At 45.6% G+C, this 14473-nt stretch overlaps 1 protein-coding gene across 1 annotated transcript; it reads left to right on the forward strand.

Annotated features, from left to right (window-relative positions):
* The first annotated feature begins 3073 nt into the window (after positions 1-3073).
* Positions 3074-3997, forward strand: MC1R (melanocortin 1 receptor). Its single transcript, XM_078669224.1, has one exon. The coding sequence runs from the start codon at positions 3074-3076 to the stop codon at positions 3995-3997; it is 924 nt and encodes a 307-aa protein (XP_078525350.1).
* Positions 3998-14473: the final 10476 nt, after the last annotated feature.

The following is a 14473-nucleotide window of genomic DNA, read 5'->3' on the forward strand; positions in this document are numbered from 1 at the left end:
ATTTTGTTTAAAGCAAGGAAATTAAAAGCGTAATTGTTTACTTCAAACAGCAGATTTCGTAAAGCGGAAAGATTGAAAGTAATTTTTGCTTACTTCAAGCGGCAATTTTTGAAAACTCTCGACTTCGAGACTGGAGGATTTGTGAACATTCTTTTATCCGCGTAGGAGCCTGCGCCGGAGCATTAAAGACGTTGGAACCAGCGTTGCCCTTCTCGCATCATCACGCGACTTTCACGCAGCGTAGGAGCATTAGAGACGTGGGAAGCCAGTTTCATAATCATTCGTCATCACATTTCCATTGTGCAACATGAAAACAATAACAACGCGATCTAAACTACTGTTGAGTAAGTGTTTTGCAAGGTATGGAAGACTATGCATTTGTGCTTGTTGCAGGCAATGTTTATTGTAATAACAGAGATATCAACAATAAATCCAACCCACCAGACCCCAAAACCGGCCCACAAATAGCCAAAAACACAGCCCATGCAGTGATCTGTCAGCATGATTGCCCTTTGGGCCAGTCCATCCCACTGGCCTCTCGAATCTGGTCCTATAAAATGGCGTCACTCCCACCATGTACCCCTTCCTCACTGGTGACGCCATGTCCACCCCTCAGTGTTACCTGAGCAGCTGGACCTAAGACGTAAAGAAGCCAACAGTGTTCTATGTGACATATGCAACGTATTCTCTGTACTGGGGTGAATGTATGACATTGTTCTGCATTCTGTCCATCAACTGTTGTTTTTGCATTTGTCACCCCGAGTGGTAGGGGTATGCCCAGATGTGGGTGACAGTGGGTCCTGTGCTCTCCATGTCACTGAAATCAAGCTATCCTGGCTGAAGAGGGGTGAAACCCCGAAACCGGTCCTAGGATGCATGATTCTGGTCCAGGAAAGACATGGCTTGGCAGTTTGGGCTGGACTGTTCCCATGAGACACAGGGTCAAGACTGATTTGCATATGGCTGGGTTCAAACTGGAATGGCATGGTGAGCAAAAAAAACGATGGATTTAGGCCCAGATCTCTGTACTGGGGTGAATGTATGACATTGTTCTGCATTCTGTCCACCAACTGTTGTTTTTGCCCGTATGCGAGGCCACCACTTTTATAATCCCTTCCCACTGAGTCTGGTCAGCGACCTGACATGGCGGAATGCTCCACGGGCCTCCAGTACTGAAAAAAAATCCGCATTCGGAAGCTAACGTGACACTCCTTGCTCGAGGCGACGCGTCCTTTAGGGATTTCTCAGAAAGAGAATTCCCAAAGTCGGCCGCCGTGTTTTTAAAACTCCTGCACTTTCCGGCAGTTCCTTCTAATAAGATTACACTAGTTAGCTAAACGTAGCCTGCTTTCTAATTTATCACTTGACACGAATTAACATGACCTACCCCTCTCTCGCCCCCCCCCCCGTGCCTGGGTCGATACCATCGGAGTGTGTGCATAAAGAGATGGATGGGGTAGGACCACGAACGCACTTCTATTTGTGGGTCGGTTTCATAACATGTCTTCTGCCAATCAATGCCTTTGTTGACCGGGATGCTATCATGTGTTCAGCCATCCTCACTCGAAGGGGGATGTCAAAGAAATGCCTTTGAGGACGGGAGAAAGGGCTCATTCTTCCGCCTAACCTCTGCAAATCAATTACTTTCTGCACATGAACAGGAAAGCAGTGGGGGCGCCCTACCAGCCTGATAGTGTGCGATCCCGCAAAGGACCGAGGCGAAACTTCTGAGCCTAGCACGGGGCCGCGACCGACCGACCCACCAGGGGCTGGGCCGCCCGGGGGACGCAACAAGTGCCGATCAGAGAGCAGGAGGCTGGCGGAGGAAGGAGAGAGCTGGACGTGGGAAGGAATGTAGGGTGAAGCCCGGGTTGCAAGGTGGAGAACGGAAGCCCCATTCATAAAATTGGGCATGTCAAAAGCACCTGCAAGATCCCACTGGAGACCACAGTCCGAATATCTTTCATCGATAAGGACTTCTCAGCTCCTTCAGAGACCTGTGTTTTTGTCACACCCATGGGTGTGTGAACCCGTGCCAGGCTCCAAAGAGACAGGGTGCCTTTGTCTTTGCTTGCGGGGCTCAAAAGTACTTCTGTCTCAAAGTGAGGATTTGCCAACTGGCAGATCGCCTTCCAGCTCTCCTTCTCAGTTGGCCTTCGTCACTGGATCAAACCCACCTAGGCTTTTGGTGTTGCACTCTTCTCCTGCTCAGGTAGGTTCCAGGTGTGCTTTATGCATAGCTTAAGGATATGAACTTAGCATAAAATGTATTCAGATGTGTGTGGGAGTAGTTGTCGAATTATAGATCAATTGGCGACCAAGTCTTGGCGGTCCTGCAATTTAAGTCTTGCAACACTTATTGCCCTGTTGCATCTTATCACTGCCTCTATCGCTGATCTCTGTGGCTTGTGACTAAGCGGACATTGGCTTTCAACCTACATCTCATCAATGTTTGGAGTTTAAGCTAGTAAAAGACATCCCTATAGTTTGTATATAATGCATTGTGTTTGCTGGTACCCATATTCCCAGACTACATTAGTGGAGTGGTCTAGGAAGTAGGGCATAGTAGTCCTAGGCAATAAAAATTGAGCACATTGTTTTGTTGGTGGGTAAAATGGCAGACCCTGATTAAAACACACACCTCTATAAAACTCTTCCAATCGCCTCCCGAAACCACCTCTGACACTCACTCACAAGACTGTGCATGGACGAGCTCAAGCTATTTAAAGCACAAATTGCATCTGTATCACCCGTAAAGTGCTTTAAAGTTTGCAAATTGTCAAATAAAACCTCCTTATTCCTCCTGAGGGCAAAAAAATGAAAGGCAGGCAGTCGAACCTTTCCGATAGTTGAGCGCTCTCTCCTTACTAGACGAGATGCATCCACCAACTCAGTCCTTTCTTGAAGGAAGTAAAAACTCACGTTATCTGCCTAATGTTGCAATGCTGAGGTTTTAGCACTTCGCAAATCTCTTAGATTTCACCTTTGATTTTCTGATTGGCTGTAAGTCTATCACTGATGTTATTTGTGTCTTCTACAGAAAGGTCTGCCGAGCTCAAGGCATCGCCAGGACATGTCCGCCGTACCTTTTCTGAGTACCACCGTGAATGGCACCAACCAGAGTGCAATCAACGTGACTAACAACACCTGTACTGGGGTCTACACCCCTAATGAGCTTTTTGTGATTCTCAGTTTGCTGAGCCTGCTGGAAAACATCTTGGTGGTGATAGCCATTTTGAAGAACAGGAACCTTCACTCCCCTATGTACTTCTTCATATGTTGTCTTGCGGTATCTGACATGTTAGTCAGCGCGAGTCACCTTGTGGAGACCTTAGTCATCCTCATGATACAGCATGGGGTTGTGCACATACCCCAAAATGTCCTGCGCCAGATGGACAATATCTTTGACATGATGATTTGCAGTTCAGTGGTGTCCTCACTCTCCTTCCTTGGGGTGATAGCTGTGGACCGCTACATCACCATCTTTTATGCCCTGCGCTACCACAACATCATGACTTTCCGGCGGGCAATGATCATCATCATCCTAATCTGGGTGCTCAGCACCATCTCCAGCACTATCTTCATCGCCTATCATAGCAGCAACGCAGTCATCATCTGCCTCATCAGCTTCTTCCTCTTTATGCTCAGTCTGATGGTGACCCTCTACATCCACATGTTCGTGCTGGCTCGCCAACACGCCAAAAGAATCCAAAACCTCAACAAGAGGAGGTCCACACCTCACATGACAAGCCTAAAAGGGGCCATCACCCTCACCATCTTGCTGGGGATCTTCTTCCTCTGCTGGGGGCCCTTCTTCCTACATCTCACGCTCATCGTCACCTGCCCCAAGAACCCCATATGCACCTGCGTCTTCAGTTATTTTAACTTGTCTCTGATCCTTATTATATGCAACTCTGTGATAGACCCCATCATCTATGCCTTCAGGAGCCAGGAGCTTCGGAAGACCCTCAAGGAGATAGTCTTCTGCTCCTGGTAGGAGTCGGGTATCGCTGGAACTCTGGTGAGCCGAGAGAGCTGGCAGCACCCTCTAGGGTGCAGGAGAGGGGGAAGGATGTGCAACATGCCACCCAAACTGTCTCCGATCAGCGGTGTCGAGAGCAAGGGAATTCCTTTACTCAAGGAATACAAGGATTCCTCAATGAATGGATGTGCAGGTCATGGAAGGGAGTTGCGTGATTTAGGTGTAGAGAGATGTAGCGTTCGCCATGTACTGTCTCTCCAAGTCTTTGGGTTGAAGGAGGTCAAATGTTCCTCTTTAGATCTCAGACTTGTTAGAAAAACTATGTTATATCATGGGTTGCCATGTCTTGTATACCTCATATGATATCCAGAGATCTCAAGTTTCCCAGGTCTAGTCGTAGTTCATCTAAGCCAGTTTTTTTTTTCTATTTCATTTATGCAATCTGGGGCGCGCATTCCTGATTTCATACTGGAAAACAGGACTATCAGTCCCAGAACGCAAAACAAAAACTGGACTAGATGAGTTTCCCACCACATATGGACCTAGAAATTCTGGCAGCTTTGTGAATGTTGTGTTAAAGTCAAATATGAGCTATATGGCGCTGACATGGCCTGGGAAGAAAGGTACATGAAGTTTGGAGAAATTGTGAGGAAATTGTATGGAGGGTGGATCATTTCCCCTTGTTTTGTGTGCCTCTTGATCAAAAGCTTATCTAAAATATGCGGGTCCTTCTGTTTGTGACGCAAAAGAAAGGGATGGTGTGCTTGCTCGGTTTTCGTGCTTTTTTTAAAGAAGTAGGTCTTACCGCCTAGGCGTTGGATGGTGAGAAGAGCAGGCCCACAAAGTGCATTTGGTCAGGCTGTCTTTGTTCTAGCTTCATCCTGGGTCCAGCCACGAGGTCGTTAAGAGTGTGTTTGCGCAGAAGGTCCGCCTCAACATTACTAATGGTGGCTGGTGAGCTTCTGACACCAGTGCTCTCTTTACAGACCCTCTCCTAAGGATAAACTCACTCGAAGAAGGGAGATGCAAGCTAGTCCAGGTTTGGCTACACAGTCACCCCTTTGTTGCTGATGTCTGACTGCACATTTCTCTATGTTTGGGGCTCTGCCTTTGGCTGCTTTTTGCTACAGTTCCTTGTTTAGCGTTCATTCCCGACACTGACTGTATCTCTCATCCCTCTGCCACTGAAGTGTGCAGCTACTAAATATGCTTCCTAACTATATGCTCTCCCTGCTTTCAGGATCAATCTTATGGCTGGCTGGTTTGTCCGGCCACATTCTTGTGAATTTTCACTGTTTCTTTGGCGGGAGTTGGGGGCTGTAGGTTCTTGAGTGGTTGCCCTTGGTGAACTGATTTGCCTAAAATACCTGTTGAGTTGCATGCTCAGAGGGTCCCGAAGGTGCTTCAAAGTCTATTGTTCAACTTATCCTGCTCCCTGTCAATAGATGTCTAGTGCACATGATCTTGCGGTACAACTCTAGAATATCTTCTTGGTCTCAGCCCTCCATAATACCAGGATCATACACATTTTTGGTGTGGTTTTGTAACTGTTTGACTGTAGCTCCATTACATGTTTTGAGACATGGTTGTTCTTAGATTGTCTGTTGGTACCTACTTTTGGCTTATATCTGCTCACGAATTGCCTGCTTGTGACTGCCCTTAGACTAGTTGAGTGCTCGTAGGATACCTGGAAATGACTACTCTTGGACGTGGCTGCTCTTAGAGTCACAGGCCTTTGCTGTTTTTAGATTGCTATATGTGAAGGCTCATACATTGCCTCCTTCTGATTACTCTCAGACTAGTTGGGTGTTCCTAGAGTACCTTGACGTGATGGGGCTGGTCTTGCGTTGGTTGGATGTGGCTGGTCTTGGGTTGATTGGATGTGGCTGGTCTTGTATTGGTTGGATGGAGCTGCTTGTATCTTGCCTGCTTGGGTGTTCGTAGAATACCTGGAAGTGACTACTCTTGAGAGCGATGGGTTTGGCTGCTCTTCTATTACCTGGATGCTACTCCTCTTAGTTCGCCAGAAGGCTGCTGATCTCTGATCATATGCAAGTGACTGCTCTTCGACTGGCTGGATTTGGCTGGTCTTCGATTGCCTGGATGTTACAGTTCTGAGACTGCCTGGGTGTTGCTGCTCTTTGAGCATACATGTGCCTGCTCTAAGCTTGCCTAGATGTTGCTGCTTTAGGATTGCCTGGGTGTGGCTGTCATTGATAGCCTGGATGTTGGTGTTCTTTGGTCACACACAAGTGACTGATCTAAGATTTCCTAGTCGTGGCTTTTCTTAGATAGCCAAGTTATAGCTACCCATCGACTGCCCGAAGGTTATTACCCTTACGTAACTCAATGTTGCTTTTCTTAGTTCACTTGCTTACATGTTAAATTGGTTGGATGTGACTTATTTTTAATTGGCTGCTCAACGCTGCTCTTTGATTGATTAGACTAGATTGGATCTGTGTGACCAGTCTATTATCGCCGACTTCTGGCTGCTCATAGACCGCCTGGTTGCTCTTCGGTTGCCTGGATTTTACCATTCTTAGGTTGCCTGTATGTTGCTGATCCTTGACTACTTAAACGTGACTGCTCTTACGTTATGTGAATGCTTTCAGATTACCTAGAAATGGATGCCTTTTGAATACATCAATTTTATTTATTTTAGATTGACTGGGTATTTTTTCTCTTTTCCTGGCTAAATGTTGCTATTCATATGTGGCTGGTCTTAGATTACCTGGATGTGGATTGGTGTTGGCTCTCCAGCTGTTGCTGTCCTTATTTTAGATAGCTACCGCGTGGTTTCTCCTAAACTTCCATGCATAGCTGCTCCTTTATTGCCTGAATTTGGTTGCTCATGGATTCTCTGGATATGTCTGTGCTTGAATCGCCAGGAAGTAGCTGCACTTTGCCAGTCTGGAGGTTGTTACTCCCATGTTGTCTTTATGAAAGTGATCTTAGAGTTCCTGTGTTTGGCTGCTCATGGGTTGCCAGGATATGTTATGTTAGATGTTTCTTTCTATAGCAATGTTTGATAATCACATGGCTTCTTAGTACTTTGGTGCAGAGCTTATCAGTTCTTGTAGGAATGCCTCAAAGGGGGAGCTTCATGATGGGGCAGACGGTAGACATGTGCTGCCCATGTTGGTAAGTGTGGACTGGAGAGGGTATAGGGTATTTTCTGAGGGCGTGTTCCGTGTGGGAGCATCGAAGGGTAGGATAGACTGCGATATGGCAGTCCTTGCAGTGCTGAGACAATGTGAATCTTCTCAAACTACCTGGTAGTATTTAGATTTTCTAGAAGTGGCTGCTCTTAACTGCCTTGTGGCTGCTCTTAAACTACTTGCACATTACACTTTTAGATTGCCTGTTTGCTGCTTCTCTGAGATTGCCTAGATGTGCCTGATCTTCGTCGGTATGTTGTGGCTCTTAGATTTCCTGGATCTGGCAGATTTTTGATTGTTTATCATTTGCTTATCATTGATTGTTAGGCTGTGGTTGGTCAACGCCTGGTTAGGTGTAGTCTTATCAGGATGTACCTGGGCTTAGATTGCTCCTGTGAGCTTCTGGTGGATTTCTTGAATGTGGCTGCTTTTTAATTGCCTGCACATGACTGCTCTTATGCTGCCTTCAGGTCTAAGACCTGCTATATTTGGCTGCTCTTTGATTGCCTGTAAAGGGCAGTACTTATATTGCCTGCATGTGATTCATCTTTGCGTTTTTGAGGTGGTGTGTGGTTGATTATATTGAAGTGTGCTATGTCACATTATCGCAGGCGAAATATTGACCTGCAGCTATATCGGGAATATTTTGGATACCAAAATATCGTTAAGTCAAGTGTGACATTTGTACTATTAATTCCACTGTGACAATATTTTGAGACTGGATTTTATTATCATGATATATTTACAGGCTAGTTCAGCTGTGATATTGGGATACCACACATTTGATGCAGCTGCTCTAGATTGTCAGGATTTCATATTTCATGGTGGTGGCTCCTCCCATAGTGTCAGGAGGAGGCAGTATGTGGTTCTGGTTTCTCTATGTGTTGCTTGTGTGTGTGTGCATGCACTTTACTTGGTGGTATCCACAAATGGCATTTGCTACCCCTGGCTTGCCCATTGGTACCCCTTGTATTGCCCTTGCCACAAGTGGTGTTGGGCGTGAGGATGGGGCAGAAATAGAAATAGAAAGAAAACAGGGTTTTAACAGTCAAGTTTATTTTACACCTTGCACTTCTACTGGCAGCAAATTGAAGGTTCTGGAAGGGATAAGTATGGAGCAAGGGGTTAACCCTATGATGTCATCAGGTGTCAAAGGGTATAATGACACCTCCACTTCCCTTGGCATTTTGGTGAACTGACATCTATGAGTGTGTGGCATAAACTGTTGCTCTAGAGCTGCACTGCAAAGGACCGCAGGAGACGTTCCATCACTTCATTCCTAGGAAATGGTCCAACACAATGAAAGACATGTGAGCAGCTTTGATCTGTGTTTTTACACAATCAATGACAATGGCTTGCCTTCACAGATGTTGGCGTCAACATTTCTGTCATTGATTGCCTGCAGCGTCACTGTTATATAACCTGTGTGTGGTACAAGTGCTAATTAACAACAAATACAGCTCTAAAATACTCACTGCCCGATTCTCCTTCCTGAAACTCCACAACTGCAATCACCAAATACATTTTTCACAAATAGGGCTCTTTGAAGTATTTTAAGGCATTCTGGGTTGAGTACAAGCGGGCGAGATGGGAGTGAGGTATTTACCACACACAGTAAATACGTGACATGGCTACTCTTGGATGGCTGCTCCTAGACCGGGTGGATATTGCTACTCTTAGACCGGCTGGATGTTGCTGCTCTTAGACCGGCTGGATGTTGCTGCTCTTAGACCGGCTGGATGTTGCTGCTCTTAGACCCTCCAGTTGCTGCTCTTAGACCGGCTGGATGTTGCTGCTCTTAGACTGTGTGGATGTTGCTGCTCTTAGATTGGCTGGATGTTGCTGCTCTTAGATTGGCTGGATGTTGCTGCTCTTAGACCCTCCTGGATGTTGCTGCTCTTAGACCGGCTGGAAGTTGCTGCTCTTAGATTGGCTGGATGGTGCTGCTCTTAGACTATGTGGATGTTGCTGCTCTTAGATTGGCTGGATGTTGCTGCTCTTAGACCGGCTGGATGTTGCTGCTCTTAGACCGGCTGGATGTTGCTGCTCTTAGACCGGCTGGATGTTGCTGCTCTTAGACCCTCCAGTTGCTGCTCTTAGACCGGCTGGATGTTGCTGCTCTTAGACTGTGTGGGTGTTGCTGCTCTTAGATTGGCTGGATGGCGCTGCTCTTAGACCGTCTGGATGGTGCTTCTCTTAGATTGGCTGGATGTTGCTGCTCTTAGATTGGCTGGATGTTGCTGCTCTTAGACCCTCCTGGATGTTGCTGCTCTTAGACCGGCTGGAAGTTGCTGCTCTTAGATTGGCTGGATGGTGCTGCTCTTAGACTATGTGGATGTTGCTGCTCTTAGATTGGCTGGATGGTGCTGTTCTTAGACCGGCTGGATGTTGCTGCTCTTAGACCGGCTGGATGTTGCTGCTCTTAGACCCTCCAGTTGCTGCTCTTAGACCGGCTGGATGTTGCTGCTCTTAGACTGTGTGGGTGTTGCTGCTCTTAGATTGGCTGGATGGCGCTGCTCTTAGACCGTCTGGATGGTGCTTCTCTTAGATTGGCTGGATGTTGCTGCTCTTAGATTGGCTGGATGTTGCTGCTCTTAGACCCTCCTGGATGTTGCTGCTCTTAGACCGGCTGGAAGTTGCTGCTCTTAGATTGGCTGGATGGTGCTGCTCTTAGACTATGTGGATGTTGCTGCTCTTAGATTGGCTGGATGGTGCTGTTCTTAGACCGGCTGGATGTTGCTGCTCTTAGACCGGCTGGATGTTGCTGCTCTGAGACTGGCTGTATGTTGCTGCTCTTAGACCATCTAGATGTTGCTGCTTTTAGATTTCCTGGATGCAACTGTGTTTAGATTTCCTGCTTGTGACGGCCCTTAGTCTTGTTGGTTGCTCTTAGAGCACTTGGACATGGCTGCTTTTGCATATGGCTGCTCTTAGAGACACATACTTTGCTGCTTTCAGATTGGTGTAAGTGATTGCTCTTATATTGTAGCTTGTGGGCGCTCTTAGAAGAGTTGTGTTCTCATAGAGTAATTGGACATAACTACTCTTGTTTGTGACTGCTCTTAGATTGGCCAGATGTGGCTGCTCATATTTTGCCTCCTCGAGGCTGCCCTTAGATTGTTTGTATGCTCTTAGAGCACCTGGACATGACTCTCTTTGGATATGGCTGGTCTTTGTTTGGCTGGATGTGGCTGCTCATATGCTACATCCTTGGGGCTGTCCTTCGATTGGCTGGATTCTCCTAGAGTACCTAGACTCGACTACTCTTGGATGTGGCTGCTCATATATTGCCTCCTTGTGACTGCACCTAGATGGGTTGAGGGCTCATGGAGTATCTAGACATGAATATGCCTGGGTGAGGCTGCGCTTGGATTGGTTGGATGTATCTGTTTGTATATTGCCTACTTGTGGCTTCCCTTAGTAGCACACCTAGAAGTGACTACTCTTTGAGTAGGGTGGATTTGCTGCTCTTTGATTGCCTGGACGTTACAGTTCTCAGACAGGCCAGGTGTTGCTGCTCTTTGATCATACATGTGCCTGCACTACAATTGCCTAGACTCTGCTGCTTTAAGGATGCCTGGGTGTGGCTGTTCATAGATTGGCTGGATGTTGGGGTATAAAACCTTTACAACGCAACTTTTACAACGCACTACCATTACAACAAAACTTTTACAACGCAAAATCTATTACAACGCATGCATTTACAACGCAGTAATTACAACGCATGACACTACAACGCACACTACTACAACGCATACCATTACAACGCAGTCATTACAACGCATACCATTACAACGCAAAACTTACCATCCAACACTTACCCTACTGTTGCACCCCCTGGAGTTAGAATAGTAATTTTAACCCCTACACTATCCAACACTTTCCCTACTGTTGCACCCCCTGGAGTTAGAATAGTAATTTTAACCCTACACTATCCAACACTTACCTTATATGCAATGTAATGTAATGCGTTGTAATGGTATGCGTTGTAAATGTAGTATGCGTTGTAGAGGAATGCGTTGTAAATGTAGTTTCTAAGAATTCGTTGTAATGGTATGCGTTGTAATGGTGTGCGTTGTAATGGATGTTGCGGTGTAAAAAATGCGTTGTAAAGGTATGCGTTGTAAAAGTGTGCGTTGTAACGTCATACATCCGATGTTGGTGATCTTTGGTCACATAAAAGTGACTGATCTAAGGTTGCCTAGCTATGACTTCCCTTAGATAGCCTAGATGTTGTTGGTCATAGATTGCAAGATTGTTATTACTCTTACGTGCCTTAATTTTGCTTGTTCTAGTTCTCCTTCTTATATATGATTGCTTTTAGATTGTTTGGTTGTGTCTTCTCTTAAATAGTCAGCACGGGTGGGCTTTGATAAGGAATGTGTGACCCATCTTATACCATCGCCTTCTGTCTGCTCTTAGACTGGCTGGTGGCTCTTCGGTTGCCAGGATTTCACCTTTCTTCGATTGGCAGGACATTGCAACTTTTAGGTTGCCTGTATGTTGCCTATCTTTGACCACTTAAACGTGACTGCTCTTAGGGTATGTGGATGTGGATGCTTTTAGAATGCCTAGATATGTCTACCCTTTGCATGCATACATTTAATTGATTTTAGATGGACTGGATTTGTTGTTCTTTGTCTGGCTAAAGGTTGCTATTCATTTGTGGCTGGTCTTAGTTTGCCTGGATGTGGATCAATGTGTACTCCCTCGATATAACTGTTTTTATTTTAGGCAGCCACAGTGTGGCTTCTTTTATGTTTCCGGGCATGGCTGCTCTTTTATTGCCTGAATGTGACAACTCATGGATTGCCTGGATATGTCTGTGCTTGAATCGCCAGGAAGTGGCTGCACTTTGCCAGTCTGGAGGTTGTTACTCCCATGTTGTCTTTATGAAAGTGATCTTAGAGTTCCTGGGTGTGGCTGCTCTTGGGTTGCCAGGATATGTTATGTTGGACCTTTCTTTCTATAGCAATTTTTGATAATCACATGGCTTCCTAGTACTTTGGTGCATAGTTTGTCTATTCTTGCAGGACTACTTCAAAGGGGGAGCTTCATGATGGGGCAGACTGTAGACATGTGCTGCCCATTTTGGTAAGTGTGGACTGGAGTGGGTATAGGGTATTTTCTGAGGGAGTGTTCCGTGTGGGAGCATCGAAGGGTAGGATAGACTGCGATATGGCAGTCCTTGCAGTGCTAAGACCATGTGAATCTTCTCGAACTACCTAGTAGTGTTTAGACTGTCTAGACGTTAAACGTAGCTTCTCTTAACTGCCTTGTGGCTGTTCTTAAACTGCTTGCACGTGACACTTTTAGATTGCCTGTTTGCCGCTTCTCTGAGATTGCCTAGATGTGCCTGATCTTCGTCGGTAAGTTGTGGCTCTTAGACGGTAAGTTGTGGCTCTTAGATTTCCTGGATCCGGCAGATTTTTGATTGTTTAGCATTTGCTTATGATGGATTGTTAGGTTGTGGTTGGTCAACGGCTGGTTAGGTGTAGTTTTATCAGGATGTGCCTGGGCTTAGATTGTCCCCGTGAGCTTCTGGTGGATTTCTTGAATGTGGCTGCTCTCTAATTGCCTGCTCAAGGCTGCTCTTAGGTTGCCTCGGTGTTGCCGATCTAAGACTTGCTATATTTGGCTGCTCTTTGATTGCCCGTAAAAGGCAGTACTTATATGGGATTCCTCTTTGAATTTTTGGGGCGCTGTATGGTCTATTGTCTTAAAGCGTGGTATGCCACAATATCGCCGTCAAAATATTGACCTGCAGCTATATCGGAAATATTTTGGCTACCAAAATATCGCCATGGCAACTGTGGATTTAGTACTATTAATTCCACTGTGGCAATATTTTGAGAGTCGATTTTGTTATCACTATATATTTGCAGGCTAGTTCAGCTGTGATATCGGGATGCAACATACTTGATGCAGCTGCTCTAGATTGTCAGGATTTTGCTTCACTCATATTTTATGGGGGTGGCTCCCTTCATAGTGCCAGGAGGAGGCAGTATGTGGTTCTGGTTTCTCTATGTGTTGCTTGTGTGTGTGTACCCCTGGCTTGCCCATTGGTACCCCCTGTATTGCCCTTGCCACAAGTGGTATCGGGGCGTGAGGATGAGTCAGAAATAGAAAGTAAACAGGGTTCTAACAGTCAGGTTTTCTTCTACTGGCAGCAGATTTAGGGCTGTGGAGGGGCTAAGAATGGAACAAGGGGTAACCCTATGATGTCATCAGGTGTCAAAGGGTGTAATGACACCTCCACTTCCCTTGGCATTTTGGTGAACTGACATCTATGAGTTTGTGGCATAAACAGTTGCTCTAAAGCCGCACTGCAAAGGACCGCAGGAGCCTTTCCATGACTTCATTCCTAGGAACTGGTCCAACGCAATGAAAGACATGTGAGCAGCTTTGATCTGTGTATTTACTTCATCAATGACAATGACTTGCCTTCACAGATGTTGGCGTCAACATTTCCGTCATTCATTGCCTGCAGCGCCACTGTTATATAAACTGTGTGTGGTACAAGTGTTATTTAACAACAAGTACAGCTCTGACATACTCACTGCCAGATTATTCTTCCTGAAACTCCACAACTGTAATCACCAAATATATTTTTCACATCTAGGGCTATTTGAAGTATTTTAAAGCATTCTGGATTTGATTACAAGCGGGCGAGATGGGAGTGAGGTATTTACCACCCAGTTAATACGTTTACCCCGGCGTGATATATTTGCCATGTGTAATACCTTTACATTCTATGTTTTCTGCTTGGAAATGAGGAATAACACATACAATCTGTATTGGCGGGTTTGGTCTGAAAACGTCTGTCAGTGAAAAACAGTGGGGCTCCGATAATTATCACACAAATTGGATTTCCAATTCCTAAACAACTCCTCTTTGCACAATAATCACAATTTAACCCACAAATTGTAATTATGGCAACAGTTTCAGAGTGGCCAAAAATCTAAATTTTAAGTTCAATCCTGAAAAGGGTGGAGGCATACACCAATGTAATACCTCAAAGTCTACCACAGAATCTAAGAGTTGCTTTTTTTTGCAGCACCAAATAGATTTATGTGGCCATCTCAAAATTAGGCTGTGGTTGCATTCTAGAAAAGAATGGGGAGTAATACATGGAAATCTGTGTTTCTACATTGAATCCCACTTGGTTGTTGCCACTTTCAGTCCTTTCTTGCCCTACATATTCCATCTGCTTCAAGCAGGGGAAACATGTAAGTGTTAAAATATCATGCATGCAGTCTTCCCACATCTCATAATGCTAAATTGTCCAGTAGCTCTCTTCACTAATTGAGTAAAAATGTAGAGGGAATCAAAC

The sequence above is a fragment of the Lissotriton helveticus genome, chromosome 12, assembly GCF_964261635.1.
Source record: "Lissotriton helveticus chromosome 12, aLisHel1.1, whole genome shotgun sequence".
In the NCBI taxonomy this organism is placed as follows: Eukaryota; Metazoa; Chordata; class Amphibia; order Caudata; family Salamandridae; genus Lissotriton; species Lissotriton helveticus.